The sequence below is a fragment of the Rhinopithecus bieti genome, unplaced genomic scaffold (genome assembly GCF_001698545.2).
Source record: "Rhinopithecus bieti isolate Rb0 unplaced genomic scaffold, ASM169854v2 scaffold_47995, whole genome shotgun sequence".
Classification (NCBI taxonomy): domain Eukaryota; kingdom Metazoa; phylum Chordata; class Mammalia; order Primates; family Cercopithecidae; genus Rhinopithecus; species Rhinopithecus bieti.
This window is the reverse complement of record NW_016819498.1, coordinates 1,139,212-1,156,606: the sequence shown is the minus strand read 5'-3', so window position 1 is coordinate 1,156,606 and position 17,395 is coordinate 1,139,212. Positions and strand designations below refer to the sequence as shown.

The following is a 17,395-nucleotide window of genomic DNA, read 5'->3' as shown; positions in this document are numbered from 1 at the left end:
GAAACACAAATGAATCTCATCAACATAATCTTGATTGAAAGGAGCCAGGCACAAAACAATGCAAACTGTACCATTCCTTTTAAAAGTACCTTAAGCAAAACTAATCTATGCTCTTAAAAGTCAGGATGGAGGTCGCCTTTGCAGTGGGGATTGTCACTGGAAAAGGGCATGAGGTGCTGTCTGTGGTGCGGGTGGTATTGATTTCCCGATGTGAGCAAGGTTACAGGTGTGTTGGGTTTGTGAGAATTGAGCCAGGTGTGCACTATGATATACGTACTTTTCTGTATCTGTATTACACTGCAATAAAAGTGTAAAACAGAAAAAACAAGCCTATTATTCTGAGATAGGGTCTATAGGATTCATAGTCTGTCAAAGCGAGTACAAAAAAGAACTCCTATTCTAAAGCAGAAATTCTAAGGGGATCATCCAAAAACAAATAAAAGTCATGCACAAGTCTTTCATTTATTCGTTCAACAAACACTTCTTAAGCACCTTCTACATGCCAGGCTCCATTATAAGAACTGTAGGCAGAGCAGTGAATGAAACAGCCCTGCCCAAATACAGCTTATATCTTAAAGAGACAAGATGGATCAAAAGAATTACTGAGGAAAAAAATAAAACAAGGATGGGCAATAAGGAATGTGTTAGAGAAGAGTCTGAATTTTAAACAGGGTAATCAGTTCAGGAAACACTGATCAGGCACCTAAAGGAAGTGAATAATGTCATGTGAACATCTGAGGGGACAAGGATCCAGGCATAAAGAGTGCAAAGAGTGCAAAGGCCCTTCAGCAGAAGAGCACCTGGGTATTCAAGCAGCAGCTAGAAGGCCAGTGTGGCTGGAGCGGATCAAGGAATGTAGAGAAAACAGATTGGATCACAGAGATAAAAGGGGCCAAATCCCCAAATAGAGACTTAGAAGCCATAACAAGGACTCTGGCTTTTACTCTGAGGGTTCAAGGCAGAGAACTTACGTGACCTGACTTACATGGATGGTGCAAAAGTAACTGCAGTCTTTGCCACTGAAAGTCATGGCAAAGACTGCAGTTACTTATTGTAACCAGATTACTCTGGCTGCTGTGTTGAGAATAGAACGGAAAGGCAAGGACAGAAGCAGGGAAGAGGCAGTGGGTAAGAAGTCTCAGGGAAAGAGCATGGCATGAAGAAAAAGGAGAGAACAGATGCCTGCACTTCAACCTGGGTAATAGAGCGAGACTCCATTTTTAAAAACAAAACATACGCATTATTATTATTGTTGTTGCTGCTGCTGTCATCGTTACTGAACCATTTGAGAGTAATCTGATTCTTCACTCCTAAATATTTCTTCATGATTCTTCACTCCTAAATATTTCAGCACATATCTTCTAAGATAAGTACATTCTCTTATATAACTGCATTGCTACAATCAAATTCAGAATATTTTACAGTGACACAAAGCTTTTACCTCATATATAGTCCCATATTCAAATTTCACCGATTGTCCCAATACTGTTGTATATAGCAACCCCTCTCCATCCAATCCAAGGTCACACATTGCATTTAGTTCTATGATTCTAGTCTTCTTTAACCTGGACAGTTCCTTAATCTGTTTTTTGTCTTTTACAAGAATAACATTTGTTGCCAAGTCCAGACCAGCTGAATTGTAGAATGTCCCTCAATTTGCATTGGTCTGTTTCCTCATGATTAGATTGAGGCCATGCATTTTTGGCAAGAGAATCTGATCAGTGACATTGACCGGTCCCTGTATGTATCAGGTAGGCCTAGGGAGAGGAGGCAAAGGGCAGGGGAGGTAAGATACAACCAGGGGATCACTATGATGAGGAAAGAAAAGGATGGGCACTGAGTAGAAGGTGATCAGCTGACCCAGTGCCGTGAAGAGGTTAAGCACGACATGGCTCCACCTAGCAATGGAGGTCACTGAAGCCGCTCCAGAGAACTCCAGGGGCCAGCGGAAGCAGAAACCAGTTCACTATGTTAAAAAGTAAATGAGAGATAAAAAAAAGAGAGAAAGTAATGCAGACAACTAAGAACCTCAGGACTTTAACTTAGAAGAGATTTTGGAAGGCTCTTAGGGATTTACAACTGAGGAAACCAAGGCCCAGAAAAGGTAAGTGCCATGCCCAGAGTCACATGTCTGGTTAGAGACAGAGCCCATGTGGTGTTCAACCCCATGGGACCCCAATCCCCATGCACAATGCCATGCTCCCTCTTCTGAGAAGCGTGGCATTGAAGGAAAAGAGGAGAAAGGAATCAGAAGAAAAGGTTAATAAAAACAAAGTAGAAATACTCCTGCAATGATCTTCCTGAAATGTAAATTGGCCTTGTCTTGCCTTGTTTAAATGAACTCACTGGTACCCATAACTTGTGGAATGCGCGGTAAATCTCTTAGCCATCTAGCTCCAGCCCACTTAATCCAGCTTCATCTCCCACCATACCCTCCTCACTCTCATCTCTCATTCTGGTAACATTGAGCTACTTATTCTTGCTTCAGGGGACCCTGCTATTTTAAGCCCCTGAGCCTCTGCACAAGCTGTTCCTGCCCTGTCGTTCCCTCCTTCCCCATTCTTTTTCCACCTCCCTGCCAAACCGCTCTTCAGCCTTCAAAAGTCACTTTCTCCAGGGGTCTTCCCTCGAACCCCTACTTCTGTATCTTCGGGTGAAACTCTTTTGGGCCAGGAAAGACAAATTTAGTTAGAGCTGGCAGGTGCTACCTTACAATCTCTGCAGACATCTGGACTTCACTTCCCTCTTACAAACATTCCAACATATTTTCAAAAGTTGCTTAAAAGACAATATTTCTTACAGTGAAAGGGATGCAAATCATGATTTTTCTCATAATACAGTCAAAATATCTGAAGCACAAACATTCAAAAGGAATGCCTCATTCACTGTAAGAGCCATGGCCATATTCCAGTAGGAAACATTATGTCCTCAATGGCTGTATTTTCCATCCAGACCAGTAGAAAAGTAGAAGGAAGAAGTCAAATCACATTTGGTGTCTAAGAACACAGCAATAATCACTCATTATTGCCATTCAAATATTCTTTCAAAACAAAAAGAAGATTCTGAATCCTGCCTCTCAATGCCAGCTGAGAATAATATTTTTGGGTTTTATCTTCACAAAGTATGTATAAAATGAGTTCTATAGAAATCTCACCCCTATTGCTCCTTCCAAATAATTCAAAATATAAAGAATAAGTAAAAATATCCAAAGCACTTACTATGCCTATGACAAGGTGCTAGGCACAGGGACATACACATGAAATTCAAAGTAGATGGAAACATGGGTAAGTCAACAAATACAACATGATGCAATGACTCCAGAAGGGAGGAATGTGCATGGTAGCCCAGATGCATAGAGAAAGGAGGACAAGGCAGTCTTGAGCTATAAGATAAGCCTTCAGGGAGAGGTGACACTTGCATTGACATTGAAGGAAGTGAAGGACTGTACAAGTAGAGAAAGGAGGGATTATTTCAGGCAACCAAAATGATACATGCAGGGATGAGGAAACACAAAATAGGATGCCAGAACTGGCATCCTTCAGGGAACTGCAAGGTGTGTGATGTGGCTGGAGGATGTTAAGACAGGGAGAGACATCAGGCTGGAGAGAAGCCAGGGAGAAGATCATAATAGACCATGGAGAACGTCCTGTGGGAGTTTGACTCTCATCATGCAGGCAATAAGGAACCTTAAGCAGGTTTTAAATCTAGCCTTAGGAAAATTCATTTTCAAAATGTGTTAGATAGCTACACTCACTAAATCATCCAAGGGTTCACTTGTGAAACCTTTTCACTCATTGCCATGGTTGATGTTCAGCAGGTATGCACCAGTATCTCCACCAGTTAAAATATGGAACTATTTCTTTACCAGTTGGTAATTAACCTCTGTCCCTCATCCCCACCTCCACTACCTTGGCTGCTGTGCCAGCCCCAGGAAGCCTCCTGTAAGTACCATCAAGCCACCTCCCCAGTGCCTGCCAATATCAGCCTCATTTCCATCTGCACTCCTCTAACCCACCACACCTGACACCAGACCAGCAGGGGATAAAAAAACCCTTAATAGTAGCACTGGCACCCCAGTGGACAAACACTTAATGCCCCACTGGCCTTCCAAGACTGCGGCCACCAGCCATTGCGTAGCACTGTCCAGAGACACTTCAGCATGGTCTCTTACGAGAAATGAAAACTCCATAATACATATCACCAATATTTTTTTTTTTTTTGAGATGGAGAGTCACTCAGCCACCCAGGCTGGAGTGCAGTGGTGCAATCTCAGCTCACTGCAACCACTGTTTCCTGGGTTCAAGTGATTCTCCCATCTCAGCCTCCTGAGTAACTGGGATTACAGGCACTCGCCATCATGCCCAGCTAAGTTTTGTATTTTAGAAGAGACGCGGTTTCACCATGTCGACCAGGCTGGCCTTGAACTCTTGACCTCAGGTGATCCGCCCACCTTGGCCTCCCAAAGTGCTAGGGTTACAGGCATGAGCCACTGCACCCGGCCATATCACCAATATTTTTAATGTAAGCCCTTTTAGTATCCCTTTACTTACCTTTTCTTGTCCTCAACTCAGTATTTCTCATCACTGTCCTTTTCTGTGCATCAAGAAATCATTTGCTTCCTCTTCTAACCCACCTTCTGTAGTAAAGTTGCCATTTATTCTCTCCCAGTCTAGTCCCCCCTTATTAGGGGTGGGGGATCTTCTCTAAAAGGGCAGCCCTTTGAAACACTGTCCCACCCTCCAGGCTACAGCTGTTTGGACCCAGTGGACATCCTGACCCATGACAGGGCAATTAGATTCTCTTTCCTGGGAATTTGGAATTAAGACTCAAAAGATTGATTCAGTTGATTTTGTAGGACCAAGACTGATTGTACTCAGGGGACTGAGGTGGATTTTTGGGAGGGCGGCCATGTGCAAAATGAATCCTTGAGTTAAGCAGCCAGAGAAAATCAAAGCATGTATATTGTCCAGAGAGAAGCAGAGATGTGAATCCCTGGGTTGCATAGGGACACTTGCAAGAGAAATAAGTAGAGAAAGAATAGCTGCCTGATAGTGTGCAGTGACTGATAGTGTGCACTCCCTGTAATTGAATTTCAAAAGGTTTTCTTTCCACCTTGTAATCTCCTCAACTGTACTTCTTTGAAAAAGTTTCTTGCAACTGATGATCCTTACTTAGAAGACATCTTGTCATTTGTGAGTCTTGTTTTATTCCTATCCATAAAATCAACTCATAACATAGAAAATGTTTTCTGGCATTATTAAACAGCAGTTAAACTAAAATGAAGGTTCATGCCTTAAAATAATTCCCTGTAGCCTTAGAAAAATTCTCTAACCAGCCTATTAAGGAATTACCAGTCCAGAGAGGGCTCCTTTCACCTCCAGGAGGTAAGCTGGCCTGCTGCTCCCCTCCTCTGTGTTGATGGGAAAGGGAGTAGCAGGCAGCAAACCAGTGGACAATCCCAGAATCCTTCCAATTCCAGTTGAGGCCATCCAGATGCCTACCTCCCTTAAGGGGAAGAAAGGAATGAACTGATAAAGGGGTAGAGATCAAAGGGCACCCTCTGTTACAACTCCCCCTGCTTTCCATACCACTCAGCTCCTCAGCTGGCTCAACAGATCTGTGTCCAGCAGCAAGGCTGATGCTTATAAAATCATTTTTAAGAAGCAAAAACCTTTGGGAGTAAACAAATCCAATGGATAGACTGTTGTTGGTCCCTAAACCAGCAGTTACTAAATACTGCACTCACTCTGCAAGTTATAGTTTACTTCATAAATACATAAAAATCTACATGTCATTCATTAGCTCTAACAGCATCTTTACAAATACAGAATAGCAACCAAAGCCTATGGTTTCTATTTCTTCTAGGTTAATCTCTTTAATGGTTATTTCCATTTCTGGGCCCCCAAACATTCAGCATCTTCTACATGGGAGAAGTTAGTCCCATGCTGGCTGAATTCAAAGGCTGTGGGCATCCAAGATAATTTCATGGAGAAAAAGCAGTCTTTTCAACAAACGATGTTGGAACAACTAGATATCCACATGCAAGAGAATAAAGTTGGACCCCTACCTCACACCATATATAAAAAATTAACTCAAAATAGATAATCTACCTAAATGTAAGAGCTAAAACTATAAAACTCTTAGAAGAAAACATAGGAGTAAATCTTGATGACATTGGATTAGGTGATGGTTGCCTAGATATGACATCAAAAACATAAAAAAAGAAAAAATTAATAAATTGGACATCATCAAAATGAAAAACTTTTGTACTTCCAAGGGTACCACCAAGACAGTGAATAAGACAACTCACTGAATGGGAAAAAATCTGCAAATAATATATAAGGGACTTATACCCAAAATATGTAAAAACAAAAAAAAAACTCTTATAACTCAACAATAAAAAGACAAACTGATTAAAAATGGGTAATGGATTTGAATAGACATTTCTCCAAAGAAGATATACAAATGGCTAATAAGTTTATGAAAAGATGATCAATATCATTAGTCATGAAGGAAATTAAAACCACAATGAGATATCATTTCACACCCAGCAGCATGGCTATAGTAAAAAAAGACAAACAGTAATAAATCTTGACAATGATGTGAAGGAATTGGACCTCTCATACATTGCTGGTGGGACGGTAAAATGGTGTGGCTGTTGTGGAAAACAATTCCACAGTACTTCAAAAAGGTGTTCAGATCCACACCTTGAGGACAGGAGAAGCTGCAGGACAGTGTTGCCTAATTAGGGTTGCTGCCATGGGAACAGCTTTTCACCTATCACAGTGTAATCCGCATGTCTGATTGATGTGGTTGGTGGGACTGATATAATTCTTTATTCAGCGCAATGTTTTCAAGCAGTGACCATTATGTGGTAAAAGAAAACACAGTCATGTTTCTTTTCTCTTTTCTTTTTTTTTTTTTTTTTGACAGGGTCTCACCCTGTCTCCCAGGCTGGAGTGCAATGGTGTGATCACAGCACATTGCAGTCTTGACCTTCCAGGCTCAAGTGATCCCCCTGCCTCACCCTCCCAAGTAGCTGAGATCATAGGCACATGACATCATGCCTGGCTAATTTTTAAATGTTTTGTAGTGATGTGGTCTCCCGATGTTGCCCAGGCTGGTCCTCAACTCCCAGGCTCAGATGATCCTCCCACCTCAGCCTCCCAAAGTGCTGGGATGACAGGAGTGAGCCCGGTCTCATATTTCTGAATTAAAAATTAGATTCATGATGTGAAAAGAACAAGTATATCCACAACAATAACTGAATGGAATATTTGTGACTGTCCTTGGAAATCTAGGACATATGTTACCAAAACCCATGAGGCATTAATGACCTGGATGAGAATTACAATGACCTTGGTCTTTCTCTGGCTATCTATACCAGAATTTTAGGCACATTAAGTTTCTTCCCACTCTGACACTTTTGCACATAACCTCTTCTCTGCCACTACCATTTTCACCTGTCTTCCCCTTCACACCCTTCAGGTCTCTGCTTAAATGCCATCTCCCTAGAGAGCTGCTCTGGAAATCTTGCCTAAGGTGGCTTCCATACCCCCATTAAACCCAGTTTCTCTGTGATTATTTTTCTTCTTAGCACTTATCACAATCTATAGTCACCTTATTTTCTTGCCCATTCACTGTTGGCTATCCCCATCAGAAAGTAAGCTTCAAGGCGGCAGAAACTTTGTCATGTTCACTGCTACACCCCCTGCATCTGGCACATTATAGATGTAAAATGAGTTTTTGATGAATTAGCAAATACGAAAGAATAAATTACACCCAACTTAGAGAAAAAATAAATCTTAATAAAAATCACCAAGTAGACTAAAATTAATAAAAGAGCAATAATGCAATCATTTATTAAGATTATAAGCTTCCATCAAAAGCTTTCACTTCACACTCTTTCCAATACACAGAGTAAGTGGGATCCAAAGAGCAGAAGGATGGTCCCATTGAGTAACTATGATTAAACCTCTTTCCCTCTCAGAGCCATACCTGTAAAATGAGAAGACCTATTTCTCAGTGTTGGGGGTGGGAGAATTCAATAGGATGACATATATATGAAGTGTCTGGTACAGAGCAAGCACTCAACTTAATGTGGATTTGATTCTTTGTGGTTACTTCCATGTTTCTCTTATTCAAACTGGTCAAGGGACTAAAGAATATAAAGTCACATCTCTAGGCCTTCATGTGAACCTGCTTACCTGACACTCCAGATCCAACCATGGCTGTTAGACAAGTCTCTTCAAATCCAACAAGTTCAATTGTATTTGCAGTGCTAGATTATTTGAGCCATGTCACAATTTTGACTAAAATAATTTTTTTAAATTAAAATCTCCAATGGATCGTTGTTTCAGGTCATTGTTCCAAAGCTGTGAATATTTCTCTTTTTCAAATCTTTTCTTTTCTTTTTTTTTTTTTCCTTGAGCCGGGGCCTCACTCCTGTCGCCCAGGCTGGAGTGCAATGGCGCAAGCCCAGCTTACTGCAATCTCCACCTCCTGAGCCAAAGAGATTCTCCTGCCCTAGGTCCCTGAATAGCATGGACCACAGGCCCTGCTAACATGCCCAGCCAGCCCTTGTATTTTCTGTAGAGATGGGGTTTTCCATGCCAACCAGGCTGGTCCTGAACCCCCAAGCTCAAGTGATCTGCCCACCTCGGCCTCCCAAATTGCTGGGATTAGCCCGGCCAAGCTGGGGATGTTTCTAAAGTAAACTTAAACATGGTTCCATTTCCAGGCAGAATTCTAATGATCTACTTCAAATATTCTTGAATAAATCAAACAGTTTATAGACCAACAGAGGATAAGCGGAGCTACAAAGAGCAACAACTTATTACTTTCTGGTTAGGAAGAAGTCACAGTTATAGGGACCACAATGACAGAAAAATAAGAGGCCACAGAGCAGTGAAGCCAAAGCTTGGAGCTTTGGAATCAGACCAATCTGGGTTCCAATTCCCATTTTACAGTCTGCCAGACAGTGACAACAGGCAATATCCTCAACCTCTCTGTGCCTCAGCTGCCTCCCCTGTAGACTGGGATTAGCAACAGTGCCTATCTCACTGGATTATGAGAGGGTGGATCAGAACAATCCATACACACATTCAGTTCTGAGTTTGGCACTTATGAGATGTTAGCTCTGGTTATAAGATTCATTCTCTGCCTCAAGGGTCTTATATATGCTTACAAATGGAAACAGAATGAAAGGATAGCCCTAAATGATACATATTAAGTGAGCAGCGTCAGTCACAAAACACACAAAGTTTTGGAAGTGCAAGGCGCCCTTCATCAGAGGATGGTACGAGGTCTCGTGGGAGAGGTTAAGACTGCAGAAGATGGGGCCTTGCAGGATGCAGACGCAAACAGGACCCTGGTGCTGCGCACTTACCATTGGCCAAACATTTTTGTATGTAATCCCCACAACAAACTACAAAGGAGATACCTTTAAAACTCCATTTGATAAGTGAAAAATTGTTTCACTGATGAGATAGTTAAGACTCAAAGAGGTTTAGTAAAGTCGCCAGCTGGTGGCAGACCTAGGTTGAAACTCAAGTATGACTGACAGCAAAGCTCAAGCTCCCACCGCTATGCCATTGGAGGGGTGGGGTTGGACAGACAGAGAAGGGCCAGCGGGGAAGATGAATCATTCCAGTGTGAGGCAGGGAAGAACAGAGTCATCATATGGCAAGTGGGAAGCAAACAATTTATGATTTTTTAAAAAAGGAAAATAAGGATAGGATGGTAGGTTAGGAGAGAGAACAGAAAGCTTAGGAATCTGGACTTCTGCCTGTGAGCAACGATGAATCATTGTTTTGTTTTGGGGTGTGTGTGTGTGTTTAGTGAAATACTACTTCTACCACAACTAAGAATATTTATTGAGCACCAACTAAGGGCCAGGTCCTATACTAAACCCTTTGCATACATTTTTTTCTAATAGTTACAACTCTGCAGTTTAGGTATTGTTACTCCCATTTCACAAATAAACAAGGCCCTGAGAAGTGAAGCCGCTCACTCAGATACCTCCAATAAATGGCAGAGTGGGATTTATACCCAAATGTGCATGATAACGAAGTCAGTGCCCTTTCCCCTAAAGCAGCATTGTAGATAAACCTCCTTTGCAATTGGGAGCCAGAAAATGAGGGAGAAGAACCTAGAGACAGGGATCTAGTCAGAAGCAATACATATAGGGGTCCAGAGTGAGGAGATAAATGTCTCAACCAGAATCACTGTGAAAATGGAAGGGAAGTAACAGAGGATGAATGAGTTCATGGGCTTTTCTTTCATTTACTCCCATTCTGTGTCATGTTCTACTACCTAAAGTAGAAACCAAGTTAGTAATTATCCCAGTCTCTATTACTGTCCTTGTTATCAAGCCCTGATTTGCATCTTGTTGTTAGCCCAATAGCAAATATTACTTTAAGTATTCACTTGTTCTATCACAGTGTTATCAGGTCTAAAATATGGCATCATCTTCTAATCTGTTACCTGAAATGAAAGGTAATCATTCAAGAGAATAAAACTAAGCCTCCACATTCAATAAATTATATTATGCCTCACATACCAACATCTTTAAAAATCTGACTTAAACATATAGCCTGTCAAAGCAGAAGGACACATATGCTGAGCCCTAATGAACTCTGCCAAAACCTACATTATTATTAGGGTTCATTATGATCACGGAGATCACATGGTTTTATAAAATGGAGTGTGTTATCAATACTTGTTGGGCTGCTTTCTAGTTAATATTCTAGGCAAAGTAACACAAAAAATAAAGCAGTAGAGATGTATGCACATGAATATATCTTTCAAACTAATGAAAAAGCTATGTACCAAGTGGACAATTACTTACGCTATCTCACTTGATCGAAACAAGTTAGAAATGAACAAGTTTTGATATTCATGTAATGATTCAATAAAAAACCAAAATATTTTTGCATTAGAACCTTAGCTATAGTCCTCTCCATTTAATAACAAACTTCAATATTTCAGGTGGAAGAACACATGGAAATGAGTCAAAATTCATAAGGACAAAAAATTGCGCATTGTGGTTTGTGCAGCGCCTTCACCAGAAAAAGATATTTACATACATAAGACAAAGCAAAAGAACAGCACAAACATTCCAATTTTATAGCTCTTAATTCCATAATAATTGGTGGTTTGTGTTTTTTAATTCATTAAACTTAATTTTATTCTTATGTACAAATACATATATGGATGTTAAAGAACTCTACTCTGCTCACCTATACATACTCTGACCCAACCAAATATTGTGGAGAATTATGAATACAGTCCTTTCTTTGAAATCAGGCTTACTACTATGTCACTAAGGTAGTTTAATAAATAGATCAGACGCTAACTGTCTCTTTTGCTTTTCATCAGTTAAGGCTCCCTACAAACCCAGTTATACACATCACTTCATTCACCTTTTCTTCAAATCTGAATGTTTCCTTAACCACCCAAGCTAGATTTCATCACATCCCACTAGCCCGGCTGCTTGTCATAACAACGGTTTACTGCAACTCCACCCTTTTCCCACCTTCAGTTTCAACAGTGCATTTGGTTTTTTTCCTTGTATCAGAGAAAAAATTAGGATTAAGAGTTCAAATCCACAAAGTAGTTCAGCGAACTGTCACATTAGTATTATTTAACCACAGGGAATTTTCTGTTTAATTGCCACTCTCTCCCTTCCCCCAAAGGACTACATCTTATTTTGATGCTGTAATGGAAAGCACTGCATTAAGACAGAGAGAGCAAAAACATAATGGGTTTAAATTTTTTAACATCTAACCTTTTCATGAGTCATTGTTAATCATTTGCACCTGTAACTTTCATAATCAGCCTAGCAATTAGAGAAGCAAAATCTGCAGAACAAAACTATGTAAGGATGCCCCAATCACAACCACTACCATGTTAAGGAGGGAAGAAAAAAAGCTATTTTTGTCATATGTTACATGAAAAAAGTTTTACATGTTAGTTCCACCAAATCTTAAGAACATTAGAGCTCCCATCTTCAAAAAAAAGTCAAGAATTTTTAAAATCTGTATTTTGAATATTAAGTGTTTGCTTTCTGTAACAATTTTTCAACTTTAGGTCTCAGAAAAAAAGGCTCTGCAATATAAGCACATCATTGGGAAGGGAAAAAAAGCTAATCTTTGAAATCATTCTCTGCACTGAGAAATTAGAAGCATGGACATGACACCACTTCATTTATTTCATTGTGAAAGACAAACTTAAGAGCAAAAGTGGCAATATTCTGAGAATGTAATGGTAGTTGTTCTATATCAATGAAACACACAAGTTTGGAAGGTACAAATATGGTCTCTGTCAGTTGTAGTCCATCCTCAGCAAGTCATTTTCCCTGTGGGCTGAGGCTCCCATATGATGAAAATCTTTCTTAACTGCTGAAGGCTGAAAAGGATTCCCTGTGAACAGCATTTGGCCCATACTTTGTTTGGTCACATCAAAGCTGACAAGGGCTGGAGGAAAACGTGTCTGGTCCAAAGATGAAAGGATAGGGCCAAGAATCACAATGTAACCCCCTTCAATTTAATCGGGAAGGCCCCTAAAATGGCCATTCATCCAAATGAGCTCTCCTGTCAGTCAGTCTTGGGCCATCCGCTAGCAGATGTTGGTCATTGTGTGGGCTGGCTGGTAGGATTTTGTGATCCAGCAGCTGCCAGCCTTTAATAACCTCAACGATGTTGTGGAAGCATCCATTTAGTTATAAATATGCTTTGGGCATTAAAACACTGCCAAGTGAAATATTAGAGAACAAACTCCCCGCCCACTGCAGAAATTTCCCAGGTCCAAAGCATCTAAGATGAAGATTCCAAATTACCAGTAGTAAAATTTCTTTTGGATCTTTTTTAATCCTCTTGCTTAATGAGAAACCCACGGAGGAGCCTCCCAAAGAAGATGCCCACACTTCAGGCTATTGGTCCTACCGTGCACCTGGTTAGGGAAGGAAGAAGTGTTTGATAGTTACCCAGGCTCCTTCCACTTGTAGCAGGAAAGAACAGCAAGAACGCATCAGGAACACTCAACTCCCTAGAGATTCAAAAGCCAGGATTCCGGAGGGATACAGCGAAAAGACACCTCTCCTTCCTCACCTGCACCCCCGACTCTGTTTCTGCCCTGGCCCTAGAATCAGCAGCCCTTCAGTAATTCCATGCGGCTCCAGACAGAATCCTCTATTCCACGGGGCTCCTGGATCCGACCCCAGGAAAGCCCAGGTGGTCATCCTCTTCCCACCCTCCCAGCCTCCACACGCAACCTCTCCCCGCCGCCTGTGGCCACCCCCTTACCTGATAATGTCGTCGTTGTGTCCCAGGAAGAATTTTTGGCTGTGCTCGCGGGTGTTGTAAACCACCCCGACCCCAGCCACAAAGTAGACCACCTCCTTGCCGGCCGTGTAGTACAGGTTGTTGCGGCACTGGTGACCCCGGTACCCGTACACCCACTCCAGCCGGAGCTGGCAGCGGGGCGCCGTCCGATCCGCCATGATAAGCCGACCCCGCGCGCCCCCCGCCCCCCCGCGCGCCGGAGCAGTCCTCGCAGAGGCTGGGGCTGCGGCCGACCTGCAGGGGCTCAGCGCGCGGCTCTGGGCGCTGATTTCCGAGGCGACGCACAGGCACAGCCCAGCGGGCCGGCCGCCACCATCATCCGCTGCAGCCGCCGCAAACGAGCAGCCGCCGCCGGTGTGCGGCCGCCAGACCCCGCCGGGCGCCGGGCTTCCTCTCCCCGGGCAAGGCGGCTCTGGGGGCGCCGGCACCCGCGCGCGCGCCTCACTGCACCTGCAGGATCCGGCCCCCAGGAGAGGCTCTCGGGGGGGCCACCCCGCCTTTTACATCAGGGATCTGCATATCCCAACAGCGATCACTCAGTTCGCTCACTGAAGTTTGCGGTGCGCCGGGGCTTCGCAGCAGGCGGCGGGATTTATTCTGCGATAGCCTTGATTTGACAGGCAACCCGGGTGAGTTCTGCCATCGCTGTCCTTGGATCCGAAACTGACAGTCTATATCCAGGATGCAAGAGCGAGGAAGAAAGAAACAGATTTTTCGCATAAGTCACCCAATCCAAGAAAATTATCCCCAAACTAAACCAAGTTTGGTATTTTTAAAAATTTTCCCCTACTCCCGCTTTCTCCCTCCAGTTCCATCTCCTTAATAATATGAAATATGCGTAAATGCTGCTGCCTGGCTGATACGATTTGAAGGAACGCTTGCTGTTTCCCTAATAAGCGAGGGAGAATATGCAATGGTCATTTTTTAGATGCTCCAATTAGTTTTCATGTGTGTGTTTAATAATCATATCCTCCGTGAACCTCCTCTTCACTGAGAAAGCCATAAAGAACTTAGCAGCTCTCACTGATCACCAACTCCAATCCGCATCATGAAAGACTGTCTTACTCGGAAGAAACGAGGCACTAGTGCCATCGGAGGGAGTGCGCTACCTACAAACGCTCCTGTTCCAGGAGAAATTAAATAACAAGTGGCAAAAATCGTTTACATCTCCCCCAGAAACGTCTGCGCTAAACACCGGGTCCTACGGAATCCCGGGTCCTGCCCTAAGCCCAGCATGGAGCGGGGTCGCCCGCAGGACAGCAACCCCCAACAGACACACACGTCCCGGGGGTCGGCGCTCTGTGCGAGGGATGCCAGCCCTCAGGACTGCTCAGCCCGCGCGCACTGCCGCCCTGGCGGCGCCCTGCACTCCTCCCACTCCCGAGCCAGCCTCGTCCGCGGAGCATCCCCGCGCTCTCTGCCTCTAACCTCTGCTGCCAGCGGACGCCACCGGCGCGTCCTGGATCCCGCGCGGGCGAACGAAATCCTCTGCCTGCCCTCCCCTCCCCGCCTCCCGCACCCGGGGATGGGCTTCGTCACTGGGGCGCCGCGGGAGACAGGTTCTTCCTCCAGCCGGGGCTCCGGGGGCGGGGCCACAACGCCGCGCTAGTGAACCTCCACTGCCGGTTACTAGGCGAGATCGCGGCGCTTGGAAACAGCGACGCCCCGGAGGACTGGGGCCGCCCCCTCCCTCTCCCGGCCCCGGAGGCCTCGTTCCCCGACGCATCCTGGGAAGTGTAGTCCTTTCTGCGCCGGCTAGGGCGAACAGCGCGTGGAAGGGACCACAAATCCCAGGATTCCGCGCGCCCAGAGACAGTCGCGGCGAGACCGGGACCGGCGTCAGCTGAGCCTGCGGCTCTTGGGGTGAGGAGATCGTGGTTCACCAAGGGCGACCGCGTGCCCGCTCGGGCGTTCCCTTGTGACTGAGGCGGGAGCTGGCGTGCGTGGGTCTCTGAGAGAAAAGCGGTGGAGTTGGAACAGAGACGGTCTCTACAGCCCACCACTGGAATTTCTCCTGCATCCGTCCCAGAGAGTTGCTGTAACCGACATCCTCACCATGCTGTAACTAACTCAAGCTTAAGTTTGTTTCCTACTTCAGTTTTCCTTTTCATTCACATGGATTTTAATTTGTTAGAGTGCAGTTCTGCCAAGTTTAAGAAAAATGCTGGGAATGTGAGCTCACTTGTGCCCTAAGAACCAGCGCCTTCCCATGACCTGCGTCCTAAATTAGAGGACTTAGGTATTTACAGATAACCAGAGTTTGGAAGCAGGAAGGTGCTCACGCCATGAACAACTAACCTTGGCCTTCAAACGCAGAAGCTGGTGGCATTTCTCCTAAAACTGCCCGAGGTGAACTATGAATTCACTGTGTTCTCAAGTAGCCTATTTCTAATTTAGGGCCATAGCCTTTGGAAAGAGATTTCAAAATCCCAGTGACTAAGAGGCTGCAAAAGGATGATGGATTGGACGTTTGGAACGGCCTTTCCTTCCCAGGCTTTCAGCGTAATCGCTTACTCAGTTCATCTCCCTCAAGTTTTAAGACAGCCCTCCGACCTAGTAGGAAAGCTCGAAAGAACTGGAAGCGCCAGAGTTTGGATGATTTGTTGCCGCCTGCAGTAATGAAGAGGATTTTAATTGGTCTCATCTTTGTTTTTAAGGAAACAGAATCAACAAATAAGTGAGATGGCACTGTGCTAGGCAACAAGAACACTACCAAAACAAAAACACGGCCTGAGAAAGGTTTGAGATAGAAGGAAAAATATAGTTGATCAATGATGTCGTACCATAAAACAGTGCCAAATGAATTATATAAAGACAGTAAGTTTTTCTTGTTGTTCTTTTTGTTTTGTTTTGAGACAAAACAGGCTGTTGCCCAGGCTGGAATATCGAGATCTTGGCTCACTGCAACCTCCACCTCCCAGGTTCCAACGATTCTCCTGTCTCAGCCTCCCCTGTAGCTGGGATTACAGATACACGCCACCACGCCCAGCTAATTTTTGTATTTTTAGTAGAGACAGGGTTTCGCCCTGTTGGCCAGGCTGGTCTCCAACTGCTGATCTCAGGTGATCTGCCCGCCTTGGCTTCCCAAAGTGCTGGAATGAGCCACTGTACCTGGCCAGTAAGTTCTATATAAGAATTCAGAAGAGGAGTTTTTCCAGATAAAATACATCAGGAAAAGTTTCATGGAGGAACCAGGAAATATAGATAGAATTGAGATAAGTAAAGATAAATTGAAAGTGCGTTCCACATGGGTTTAGGGAATAAACAAAAGTGTAGATGCAGAAAAGTGGATTTAGAGAACACTAAAGAGAATACCCAGTTCAGTGCAAGGGAGAATTCATATAAGATCAAGAGGACACATGAAAGGTTATATTGTAGTTGGAGCTGAGCATAGGGGTTTGCACTGTGTCCTTAAAATAATGGAGTCATTGATTTTTTTTGAATAAAAATAAGGGAATAACAAAGCAGTAATCAAAGCATGAGGTATTAGAAGTCTGGGGTAGTGCTTGAGGCTACGTTAGAGATAGTGGCAGTGGTCTAGAAAGGAAGAGACGCTTTCCAGAGAAAATGGACAAATGTATTGAAAAGGGGTCTCTTAAATGAAATGGATGGAACATGTTGATTTCCCAAATTATCTTTAGTATAACTAATGACCCCCATGCTGTACCAGCCTGTTAAATGAGTTGGAGGTATAAGTCTGGGTCTGCCACTTACAATTGTAACCTTAGGCAAATCACTAAATCCTCTGATCTTTACTCTCCTCATTTAATAAAGTATAGCAATACTTACCCCACAGGATAATTGTAAGAATGAAACAATACATATGTGAAAAGTTAATTTGTAAAGCATTAGATAGATGTTAATTATTACTATATGGCAGTAGATAGTAACCTGTACTTGGAAGTGTCAAATAAGGCTGGTAATATCCTTTGGAAATAAGCAGTCTTAAAAAGCATGAGCAAAACTCATAATATAATAACATTATGTTGTAATGAATAGCAGTTAATGTGTTCCAGGTACTATAAATGGTGCTTTACGTATATTAAATAATT

General features: G+C 43.5%; 1 protein-coding gene across 1 annotated transcript in view; it reads right to left on the bottom strand.

Annotated features, from left to right (window-relative positions):
- The window catches only part of EML6 (EMAP like 6), a 261,918-nt gene extending 245,705 nt beyond the window's left edge, over window positions 1–16,213 (bottom strand). Inside the window, exons 1-2 of the mRNA XM_017859044.1 lie at window positions 14,772–16,213; window positions 13,305–14,014 (exon numbers count right to left, since the gene is read on the bottom strand). Of these exons, the coding sequence (XP_017714533.1) occupies window positions 13,305–13,501 (197 nt within the window). The 5' untranslated portion in view covers window positions 13,502–14,014; window positions 14,772–16,213. The remainder of the gene's footprint in view (window positions 1–13,304; window positions 14,015–14,771) is intronic.
- Window positions 16,214–17,395: the final 1,182 nt, after the last annotated feature.